The sequence below is a fragment of the Helicoverpa armigera genome, chromosome 28 (genome assembly GCF_030705265.1).
Source record: "Helicoverpa armigera isolate CAAS_96S chromosome 28, ASM3070526v1, whole genome shotgun sequence".
Classification (NCBI taxonomy): Eukaryota; Metazoa; Arthropoda; class Insecta; order Lepidoptera; family Noctuidae; genus Helicoverpa; species Helicoverpa armigera.
Genome location: NC_087147.1, coordinates 471,768 through 484,678, shown reverse-complemented (window position 1 = coordinate 484,678; position 12,911 = coordinate 471,768). Strand labels below are relative to the sequence as shown.

At 38.7% G+C, this 12,911-nt stretch overlaps 1 protein-coding gene across 2 annotated transcripts in view; it reads left to right on the top strand.

The window, feature by feature from the left end:
* LOC110379761 (rho guanine nucleotide exchange factor 11) overlaps positions 1-12,911 on the top strand; it is a 180,438-nt gene that overhangs the window by 13,900 nt on the left and 153,627 nt on the right. For both annotated transcript variants that reach the window (XM_064042478.1, XM_064042477.1), the window contains exons 2-3: positions 10,759-10,852; positions 12,341-12,484. In XM_064042478.1, coding sequence (XP_063898548.1) covers positions 10,762-10,852; positions 12,341-12,484 — 235 coding nt within the window. In that variant the 5' untranslated portion in view covers positions 10,759-10,761. The remainder of the gene's footprint in view (positions 1-10,758; positions 10,853-12,340; positions 12,485-12,911) is intronic.

Genomic DNA, 12,911 nt, shown 5'->3' with positions numbered 1-12,911 from the left:
GTGCTTCGCCTTCATTGTACTCGGAATCAGCAGAGCATCTATTTCTTGAAATTCTCCTCAATCACACCAAGATACTTCTTGGAGTATTATATAGTCCTAATCTTAATGTAAATTACTTTGACATGTTAGACTCTCTGTTATATGATTATTGTCCCTTGTACGAGCATGTAGTTATCATGGGTGACTTTAACACTTGTTTGCTTAAGGATGACAGTCGAGCGTATAAACTTAAATCTCTCCTTTCTTCTTTCAATCTTAGTATTTTACCTCTTTCTGCTACTCACCACTTTCCCAATTGTACTCCTTCCTTGTTAGATCTTATGATTGTATCTAAGATCAGCAATGTTTCTTTTCACGGACAGCTTACTGCTTGTTTTTCCTACCACGATTTCATCTTTCTGTCTTACAGGATTCGTCCTCCTAAGCGAAAGCCACAGTACCTTTTCCTTCGGAATTACAAGGGCATTGACTTGGAGGCGTTGAAGCGTGATGCAGATCTCATTGACTGGTCCTGTATTTTTGAGAACGACAGCATCAACGATATGGTTAACTGCTTCAACGCTAAATTGCTAAATTTGTTCGACAGCCACGCCCCTATTCGTCGAGTTAAAGTAAGGAATATTCCGGCTCCTTGGCTCACGCCTGCTATCAAGGAACTGATGGCCAGTCGTGACAGGGCGAAGAGGAGGCTGAAGCGTAGTCCGTCTGAGCGCAACCTCACAGCGTACAAAACTTTACGTAACCGCTGCAGTCGAATGTGCAGAGATGCTAAGAGACGCTACTTCCACAATTCTCTTGATAACCGTAATCCTTCTGAGGTTTGGAAATTTTTAAAAACTATCGGTATCGGTAAAACTGCGGCTGCTCCCAGTGGTGACACTGACGTGTGTGCTCTTAACAATCACTTCTCCTCTCCTCCTGTTCGTTTGGGTGCGCACGTCAGGGCCAATACTCTGAGCAGGCTGGCTAGTGTGCCGTTGCCTGATTGCCCTCCTTTCGAATGGTGTGCTGTGACTCTAGATGATGTGAAAAAGTCTATTCTTTCGATTTCGTCTAATGCAGTTGGCAACGACGACATATGCTCAAGAATGATTTCCCTCACTCTTTCCTCTGTCCTTCCTGTTTTGACTCACATTTTTAATTTTTCATTGTCCTCCGGCTCCTTTCCCGATCTATGGAAAGCAGCTATTGTTCTTCCTTTGCCCAAAATTTCAAATCCTATAGCTTTGACAGATTTTAGACCCATCTCCATACTCCCATTCCTTTCTAAAGTTCTTGAGCATCTAGTTCACCGTCAACTGACTGCGTATATAGACAGAATGGATCTGCTGAGTCCGTTTCAATCTGGCTTTCGGCCTGGTCACAGTACATCAACGGCATTGTTGAAGGTCACTGATGACATTCGCCTCGCGATGGAGAACAAATCTCTCACTTTACTCATCCTTCTTGATTTTAGCAGTGCCTTTAACTCTGTTGACTTTGATATTCTACTTGGTATTCTTAAATCTATAAATATTTCCCCTTCCACCCTAAGTTGGTTTGATTCTTATTTAAAAGGCCGTTCACAAAGTGTTCGCCTTGATAACTTGACCTCTGGCTGGTGCAATCTCACTGCGGGTGTACCTCAAGGTGGCGTTCTCTCTCCTCTCCTGTTTTCTATTTTCATTGACTCTGTCACAAAGGTCATTTCTTCCCACTTCCATCTCTATGCAGACGACTTGCAGCTCTACAGACATTTTCCTTGTGCAGATGCAGCAGCTGCTGTTACTGCCATGAATCATGACCTGGATGCGATTGGTGATTGGGCGCAGTCCTTTGGGCTGCAAATTAATCCCAGGAAGTCTCAGGCTATGATCATTGGCAGCAGATACATGCGTAGCAGGTTAGATGTTGCATCACTACCACCTCTAAGTTTGAATGGGGTTCAGATTGACTACGCTAATACAGCAAAAAACCTGGGTATTACACTTGATATAAACTTATCGTGGACAGCTCAAGTCAATGAAGTTAGTCGTAAAGTTTACTGCACTTTCCATGCGCTGAAATGCCTTCAATACTTTTTGCCCTTGAAAACCAAAATATCTCTTGCTCAGACTCTCATCCAACCCATCATAGATTACGCCGATGCCTGTTATTTGATGCCACTGAGGAGCTTTTAAATAAACTTGAGCGCTTGCAAAATCTTTGTATACGTTTTGTTTTCAATCTTAAAAAGTATGATCATGTCTCACACTTTCGCAAGGAACTCAAGTGGCTCCCAATTCGTCTTCGCAGGAACACTCGCATTTTGTGTCTTTTTAATATCCTCTTTAATCCTAAATCTCCTTCGTACCTGCGGGAACGTTTCTCCTTTCTTCGCTCACCTGATGCGTCCTGCAGGACACATCTCAAATCCCTTCTTAAATTCCCTTCCCACTCCACTGACTTCTACTCCTACTCCTTCACCGTGCACGCTGTACGGCTGTGGAATAAGTTGCCGCCTGAGGTGAGGAGCTGCCAGACTGTTGCTGTGTTTAAACGCAAGTTGAAAGAACACTATCTTTCCTCTCTGTCATAGATGTATATAGTATTTATTTTATATTTATATATATGTATTTAAGTAGTTTATGTTAGTGATTATATATTGGTTATATCTTCTTTCTTTTTACACTGTCTATCTGTACCTATCTCTTCTATTTCTAACTCTCCCATAACGGGCCTGCTGGAAGAAATTTCATTAGAGATAAGCTGTGCCCTTGTACAATTTTTTCCTATTATTTATTATTGTTTGTGTTCTATGTGTACAAAAGTGTTAAATAAATAAAATATTGCTTAGCGGATTGGATATACCGTTTAGCATTGATGATGAAACACTTTTTAGCTTAGTGGAACTGGTTTTTGAAAATTTTGCGGTTCCCTTTTATTTGTTGCTGTGGTTTAAAGATTTTTTATCTTTCGAAAGAAGATATGCCTAAGCACATACACATGTATATGATCGTAAATTCGCCTTTAGCTCTTATATGGGAGGCATCACTTAGCTAAAAACAGGCAAGTAAAGACTACATTATGAGTGGAAAGCCCTCATAAATGCATATTGCCTGTAGAGAACAATAGTTTTTAATGATAGCCTATTTTGTCTCTAGTTTTAACTAACAGAATTACGAGTGCATTAACTACAATGAAATGCTTCAAATGGTGCGACAAAAGGATGAAAGAGAAAACAGTCGGTACTACGTTCCTGACGATTGAACATTGAATGCAGCACGTGTCCGAGAGGCCATGCAGCTCACAGCCGCCGCCGAGACGTAATGCCACTCCGACCTCTTCCGATCATCATTAAAACAATTATCCAACGGACTAGAAACGCAGTAAACTCCGCATAAACAAACATTTTGTTTGTATAACCCCACCGAGGTTACAATGATTACACCGCCAAGTTCGTGTGGTTACGTCAAAATTTTGACGTGTTGGCAGTATGGCCTTGCTGTTAAACGCCACAAATGCCACAAAAAAAAGAATTTATAAAAGTATTCGCGCGTTCGATGTCATTCTAGTCTGATGAGTCACCGCGGCCGGACGTCTCCGCTGCTGCGTTCCACATGGACGACTTTACCGGGTTATCACAAGCTGTGATAATGATTTGTTTTTATTTCTCACAGCTTTGTAACGCCGACTGTTGTTAATTGAATGACAAAACAGATAAGCAAACGATAAGTATATTGTTCGGTCAAGAAGGGGAGGGAAACACGCGATATACGCATAGCATAAAAAACAACACGTATTTTATCTCTGTATCTATATAAATATTGAAGGTCTTATATCATTTATTTGGTAATAGCATTAGTCATAAAACAGCGCTTAAATGTTTAGATGTTTTAAATGTTATACCGTAGCAGGGATGCCAGGCATCGCTGGTCGTATGATATCATTCGTGGCGAGATGGGATACTGAGAAGCCAGAAGGATAAAATGCAAATTGATGACTCATTGTGTTAATTTTATTTTACATAAACATTGAGCCCTTAGCAACGTTTCATTACTACAGGGCTGGCAATTATGCCTTTTTTATGCACATGATGAATTGCTGCTCAGAAAGTATTCTGTATTCTTTGTCAAAGGCAACATTTCAAAATGAAATATGCTCGCTAAGAAGTTTCTTCTATTCCGTACAATTTTTTGACAACGTGGTCAATACTAAACCTCAAAGTAACAACCTGAGCAATAATTAGTTTCTTAATGATAAAAGAAAGTGGTCATCAAACCGAGTACAGCATCACTTGACTCAGAATAAAAGAAAGTTTGTACTTGACGCGGCAATCATTGGCGCTTGAAAATCTTATTTGTGTAGTGTTCAAATAAAAACAATTTCACGCACTTCTAAACAAAGCATCTGGTCCTAGTAAAAACCCAGCTTGTTACCATACAATACATGAACTAAGTTTCCAAAAATAAAGCTAGCCAATATCCTTTGTTTATATTCAGATATAACTTGCCTAAGCGTAGTCGGTCACATGTGGGTGAGTTCTAGAAAATTCCACGCTGATTCTTAGGCGCCTGTTAGGACCAAATTTTTGTTTACAAATAGTTCATTAAAATTCGCGTCGTCAGCCCTGTACCAATCCGTGGGAACGTGATGTTCACGATGTTATAATGTTCTAGTTTTAGAGTGCATTTCTCGTGACTCACCGTCAGGGTGTGTGGAGCGACATGATTCGGAATTCCGTTTGGATATCATGACGACATCGCTTTGATTTCATTACGTACGTGCTGATGAAACGTCACGTTCTTAAACCTCGCAAACTCGTTTAAATTGAAAACTATTCCCATTTAGTTTTCAACTGTGGGATTCAACAAAGAGAAACGCTACATTCTGCTTTAGCTAGACTGTGTAAATGAACCCGTCTACCGAATTTTCCCGATGCGGTAATGCAATTCCCAACTAAATACTGCATTGCGACAGACGGCCGCATCGACTTGTTTGTATTTGCAGGACAAAAGGCTTGCTGCACAGTTACTGCCGCTTGCCAACTTATCGTGTAAACGCAGACACGGTTTGCTACAGGAAATAAGTTCACATTCAGGAGTTTTCATTGTGCAAAAGTTTATAGAAAATGTTTTGCACAATAGGCGGTCCTAGAGTCGATCCTTGCGGAAAGTTAGTAATTTAGTTTCGAATGCGAAGTAAACTGAACAATTGAAGTACTTCTGGGACATTAATTATGCACTAGGTAATCCAGTTAACTGGCCACCGAATCCACTGAATTACGCCATTGATGAAAGTACGAGATTATTATAGCATCATCTACATAATGCAATGGCGCACGGACCCACTTTCCAGTAAAAGTGCCGAATGAAAAACGAATTAGTTGTAATTATTCTTCTTGGAGCTACGAGTTTCTCTATTTGAATGTATGCGCCAGTATCTTAAATGGGTCATGGTTTTTTGGTTAGTTTGTTGAAACCTTTAGTGTTCTTAATAGATGAAAGATTGTCAGGTTCAAGGGTGCCAACGATATGCTGACGTAAGATTGATGTCATACCGAAGCAGGTTGAGATGAAACGTATTGAAGCTTACTTGAATAATAAATACTTGATGGATGTAATCATAGCGTTGGGAAATACATTTTATAATTAGATAAGGTATTATTTTTGTTTGTAGCACACATGTTGTGTCCATAAAACGTAGTATAAACACGTTATAAAGTTACACCGTTGGACGTTGGTAGCTACTCGGTGGAGCGGTTGGCAGATAAAATCTTTATTTAACGCTGGCGTCGGCTTGTCTGCGACACCGCCGTGAATCCAAGCGTACACACGAAGCGTGGACATTTTGCTCTTTTATTTACATTTCATTAAGTTCTCTAAAGGGTTTTCAATGAACTAGCGAAGGTACCGCTTTGGTTCCCAAGCGAAACACAACAACAAAAATATGAGCGACATTCTTTTATGAAGGCGTTACTGTTTATGATCAGCAGTGTTCATTAATTTGAAAATGGAAATTGTCCTGTAGAAATAATTGGCCTTTGGCTATTTTAACAGGACTATTTGTTTTTATATTTAAAAGGAGAAAATACTAGGATATGAGGGACCTTCGATATACATATATGCAATGTGCATGTTTGAAATCGTGCATATAATTATAAGATATCCTATGCCTTAACAGAATTTAATTTAAAGTTACCGAGGGCAGCTGAAAATATGATAATGGAAATCCGATCGGTAAATGTCAAAACCAACGCGTGAATCAACGCGTGATACACGACGTCACTATATTTAGATTTAATCTGTTTATCATAACCAATTATTACCAGTATGTATTTAGTTTTTATATTAATGAATTAGTGGTTCTTGACCTCAATATCTCCAGATAGAAGGTGATTTACCTAAATGATTAATTAACATTAACATTAATCATTCAACTCAACTACACATGTATTGTTCGATAAAACAATTACAAAAAGATAAAAATATAATAATTTCCTTACCATCCGAGAATTTCGATAAGAATTTCCGATAAATATTTCAAAACAAAGAACTACAGTTTGATAAAAGCATTGAAGACGGCTATCGAAGAATTTTCATCTTCAGTAGAGAGTGCTTCTGAAAGGTCAATATCTTCATTCTTCTAATATTTCTCAAAAGGCTAGGGGAGAATGGAACGCAATTATTATCTGTCAATACTTCTTCCTCCATATTATGTTTATTAACTTGTGTTAGCGGGTATTGATTCCGCACGGTGTGGTCTACGTAAATTGTTGTATTTCCCGTAGATTATTGTTTGTTTGTTTAGAAGTTGATCGGTATGTGCAATAGTATCGTTGTTATTGACGTGGGCCGATTCAGAAGCAATTTTTACTGCACCTCCCGTTTTATGACTTCTAAATAGATTTGCTTTTGCGTTACTCTTGTATCCTGGTTTTTTGATTTCCTTTTCGAGACTTCTGACGGAAAATTCTAGACTCAAAGGAATTCATTGACTGATGTCATGACTCAACAATGCTTATTGCAATCAAGATTCCTGTGTTTAGTACAGTTCTTTAATTCCCATTGTTCTCTTTTGTAAATGCTGTGCAACCTTTAGAGGCTTGTAAGTAGCTCCTCGATAATTAATTGGTTTCAATCTTATCTCCGAGCGATTTTCTTTTAGTTAAAGCCTGATCGGGGTCAAGGTCGCTGCTAATGCTTGCTAAACCCTCTCTATTTCATGCTGTGCAGCTTAGTACCTACATAGCATTAACTTCTAAGTTAACAGACAGTTAGTCTCTCTTACCTTTCACCTCTTCACCAATGCAGGATTTAAACAATGCCTTGTAGGTCCAATATTTTGCTAAATTGTGTTTCCAATCCATTTCTTATTTGGTACACACAACTGATTCACATTTCTTTTGTTATTGTTAACTTTATTATACTTCGTAACATGATCTATATGAGTCTTTATTACCTTCTACTTGACCGTGAGTCCAAGTGAAAAGCCTTGATATAAATAGGCTAAAGGGTGTAGGAACGCACTAACGTGTGCAAAGGTTACATATTTTATCTGAAGGCCTTACACCCGAAGTGACGCATGATTGACTTGCAGTTGAAATTACCCTATGGCAAGATCAACATGTAGTCATAAAAGCGTAATTATTACCATCCATTCATACATTATAACACGTTTAAATAAAAACAGGATGTCATATGGAACAGATTTTTAAAGCGTCTATTTCGGGCCATGTCAATTACCATCTGATAATTTTTCTATAGTCTCCAGCATATTTTGGCAGTGTCCGCGGCCTGTCAGTGTGGACAGCATGACGTGTGTGTGCTGCCAAATCGCTGGTTCCTAGAACAGCGGCGCTTGCGCATCGTCGCCGATCATTTGTAGGCGTTAATTAATATTTTTTATTATTACGTTATTTTCGTCTTTAAAATAGGTGTTTTAACGTCAAAATGTTGACGTTCATTTGTTTGGGAGATTTTCTTGACGCGGCTCTTTTGTAATTTGCAAATGTGATGATGTTGATATGACATGCCTTGAGCACATCGGTCTTGTCTTGAAAGTCACTGTTAGCATTGCAACCTAAGTTTTCACGCATTCTTATTCCTTTAAATAAAACTACTTTTACGGATTTTATCGCGGTTATATTATATTATTTAATCCCGACGTTTCGGATCCTTTTCAGCATCCATGGTCACGGGCAGACTAAGGTGTTGGTCGTCTTGATATATTAGTTACAAACAGCTACCCTACATTTTGTTAATTATTATTGACAATCCGATTCACGCAAAACGAGCTCACTGTATCCTTAGGTCGAGCAGTTGTAGGCTTGGATTTTGATTTAATAGTTTCTATGATGATTATGATGATTATGATGTCGTAAAAGTAGTTTTATTTAAATGTCTAATATTCGCGTAAGAGTCAGAAATCAATATTCTTATTCCTAAGTTTATTTTATTGCAGCGTGTTCGTAAAACATTGTTACAATTTGAACCTCGGCAAAGGCTAATCCGATTTTCGGCACTGCCCGATCGCGAAAAATGGTTACCCGATAGTCGTCGGTGGTAATGTAGTTTTCTGTATGAGAAAATTTAAGTGTAGATGAGCAAAAATAATATCAAATAGAAATTCGGATGAGCAGGGAATAATTCCAATAGATTAACCCCAGTTTAAAACAGTAAATAAACCTTTGATAATTTAATGAAATAGAGCATAAAACCTAGGGGTACTTACTGTATTCATCATCAACTATAATGTCAACTGACCCGTACTCCCCCGAGTGATACGTCTGTTTTAAAATAAATCTGCACTGGGGGAAATGGGTCAATAATGTGCCTGGGCCTAGGAGCCCCTTTTCATGCCCCATTTCAGACTTTACAGCCGATGCGTGGTCAATTGTATTAGATGGCTTTCAGCCTGTTCTGAAGCTTATTAGTGCTTTGTTGTGGTCTGGATAGACAAGTCTGATACTATTTTATTGCAGTGCAAAATAAAACAATAAGTGCATGTGTTGAAGGATTTTGTGGTCATGTACCTTTTTAAGGTAAGGTGCTAATTGTTTTAATTGTTCAATAGTTATTTGTTCGTAACACTTGTCCACACTTGTCGTGCAGTTTTTCAAAAGGTAGTGTCTCGTGTCGTGGCGTTATAAACAAACATCCTTCAACAATAACTTGATAGAATTCTTTAGTCGTACCTAGAGATACTAAGGAAGTGATGTCGTTGGCCCAGTCGCATCCTCTGACCACACGGCACAAGCCATTCATTACCAACCTACTGCACTGAATCTGTATTGAATGGCCATTGAAAACGGACTCGTTCGCAACCATTCACGTTTCCTCCAGACAATAGTGTACACACTTCGTAAAAACATCTCAATGAACTCCCAATTGTACACATAAACAAGAATAAAAGTTATGTTTATTATACTAAGACTGTGAACGGAACACCATCCTTGCGTTACGAAATAAGACTTTACATTCCAGTAATCTCGGTCTATTATCGCGTGCGTGTAAATCTTCGAAATGCAGGATTCGATTTCTGCGTTTCCTGTTTACGTGGACCGTTTCGTGTAATAGGGAATTTAATTCACACGTTTTATCGTCATGAAAACTGTATTTTACGTTGGTGCCTTTGATACGATCTTTAATGTTGTTTTATCCGGCGTTTCGCGGGTCTTGATCGAACACATGATCGGATGTTCATTGATGACTTGACAAGCAAACATGATTATTCGCTGAAATTACGTTTGCATACGTGTTTTCACGGAACGCGTAATGTGGCGCGTGTTACGAACTACTACATTTCGTCGATAGTAGTAAACTGTTTAACAAGAAATCTGAGATTTCTTTATACAATTTTTCCTTCTAATAAAGCGCTACTATAAGCTGTAAATTGTGAGTTTCCTTTTACACCGTTTAAGGCGGATTAGCGCAGTAACTGAAACCTTACAAGACGTATCGTCTAACGTAACTCAAACACTTTCCTTTCCTAATCAGGGTCCGTTTGACCTGATGCCACATTTTGTGACACCACGTGTCAATAGTTTCGGGTGGAAATGAGTTCAACCGTACGTCTTCCGGCGTGAGTAATGCTTCTTATCGCGGTTTTGTCACACTTGATTGAATCACACCTACTCTTGAGGGATTTCTGAGCTCGTAGGTGATAATTATGAGATTGTATTACTAATATACTGACTATATGGGACTACTGTTTAGTTATTACTAAACGATAATCTTCAGGATAATTCATTCTGCTAGAATTTTAACCTCAAGAGAAGCTAAAACTTCCCTAATTTAGGACTAAGAGGTACATTATTGGTTTCGTTAAAACACAAAATGTTACCTATCTTTGACATTTTACTAGCTATAGTTTTACTTCTAGCTGAGGCATGTCGCTTGTCTATTACCATGACTACCAAGACAACGGCACGGGTTTTTCCAAATACATTTGCGGTTAGATTCGTACAGTATTTTATGGTTTAAATGATCTGTGAAATCATGTGAAGAGTCTTCCTACTTCGAAGTTCTTCTTAGTGAATGTGTCCATGTTTCTGAACTATCACTTTTTACCTGAGCTCTGGTTCAAAGGTATGAGTTTTGCGTACGTATCGGTCTAATTTTCGTATGTTTTTGTTCTTAACAATCGGAAATTCAATTCCTATATCATCTAAAAATAAAACATTAACTTTTGTACATCCTTGTGGGACACCTTGCTTTGCAAGCCCATTTGTACTGCATACTCATGTTGTGAACAAATAAACGATCATCTTTATCTGATTTATTTGTTGTGTTGTTGCAGGTGATGCTGGGCGGGGCGGGGTCGCCGGGCGGCGACGACTTGCTGACCGTCACCGTCGTCCGCGATGAGCATGGATATGGGATGAAAGTCTCTGGTATGTAGCTAATGATTTTGATAGTTCCTACGTAAATACTCGTTTAGGTAACCGACTTTCAACACACGTAGCAGTGTATTACTCTTTACAGTCCGTAGTAAAATTGGGAATTGCAGCGAGTTTTTACATACAGATATACCCATAGTTAACTTTTAATCAAGGAATAAAAATCTAACGACCAATATGAATAGGCAGAGCCAGGTGTTGTAGAAATGTTTCTTTCAACGAATCGTTTCAAGAAAACCAAAAATATATGACTGATACATAGCTCGTGCAGTAGTAAAAGTTGAATAATTGAATCTGGACACCACACCTGAGTCGTCAAAATGCAATGCAAAGATATTCCATCAAGCTATATCTGGCAAGGAAAGGTGCCTAATCGATAGTTAATAGAGAAAGCAGTATTCACCCGGTGCCTTTAGTCCATGCCAAACCCCATGAATGATGTCTGCCATTGTTGGGCATTATACTTGGCTTGAATGCATTATCAAGCTGTCGTTGGGTTAAAAGTGCGTTCAAAGTTAAACGTTTAGCTATGACATGCAAGTTGTTGAATTTCGATGGATTTGGGTTACATGTACCGACATACTTTCTTATAGCATTCCTGACGTTACGATTTCATTGAGTTACGCCGAAATATGCATCCCATATTTTATTACTGTTGTTTGAATTTTAATTATTACTCAATTTTTAAATGCATTTTCATGGAGATCCATATTGATTATGTCCAATGAGCCCTCAATTTGCAGCCCAGTCTCTAATAGTTCTACGAGTCTTTATGTTGTGTGCTGATCTAAACGTGTAATATGTACATATTGCAAGTAAGAATGCATAACTGTAGTCTCTCATATGCGTCCCTTTCTGTGCCAAACCGCAAGATTATCATAAAATTAATATTGAAAGACAAGCCAGTCTTCACGATTGAAGTTTGACGTAAACCTTTCAATGTATTCACAGTTGCGTGACATAATTACAGTGCAGTCAAATAAATTGGTCCGTTTATGAGCCTCTCGTTAGCGAATTTTTGGACGAATAGTCAGCGCCAGTCGGATGATTCGCATTGTTAAATCTCTCTTGCGTGATGGATTCGATTCAGTGTTTTTTAAGGTTTATAGTTTGTTTAGTAACGATGACTTTGTTTAGTTTTATTGTATGTTTGGAATATGTGGTGGCCGTGAAAAACTGACCTTTTGATGATTAACTTCAATTCTAAATACACGAGGCCTGTTAGGGAGAGTGGATGTTTCTGCCAAAATAGAAATGTTACTTAGTTTCTGCTAACTTATTCGGCTCATCAGTTGCCTACCTTAGTATAAGACGAAGACACATAGGTGTAAATAAAGAATCGGCGAAAGTTTTTAATATTATAGGTGCTCGCAGCGTGACTCGCTGGACACGCTAGGGAAAAGAAGATATTCGTAATGGACACCGAATTGTTTTAGAAAGACTTCAATGTCAATTGTTAACTCCTTCAAAACTACTTTTCAGGAGACAATCCCGTGTACGTACAATCAGTGAAGGAGCACGGGGCCGCGTGGCGGGCTGGTCTCCGCGCCGGAGACAGGATCCTGCGCGTCGACTCCGTGCCGGTACATCATCACACGCACCAGCAGGTCGTGCATATGATACGAGGTATGTTCGTGTTTGATTAGATTTACTGGTTCATCCATCATTATCTCTCGAGCCTTTTCCATTCCTGGTTTACTACCTGGAGACCTAAAGATTTACTGGTGCATCATTAGCATGTTACAGCTATCTTTCACCATCATAAGACTCCTTCTCAGGGTCCATCTCTTGAGTTAATGAAACTGGGCAAAGTGTTGCAGTTCCTTCCTATACACACATATTTTAGGTCATAAATAGCAGTTACTGACATACTTACCTGCTGGGTTCAATTTGTACATATTCTAAAGTCTACATTGGTTCATCTTTTGATTACTTCTTACGATACTTACAAGAAAGCTTGATTAACGAGGGTTCGAATGGCAGCAAGCTAGATTTCTGAGTCATATCTTTATCTCCGAATCGAATAGTATTTATTGATGGTAAATAATCGCTT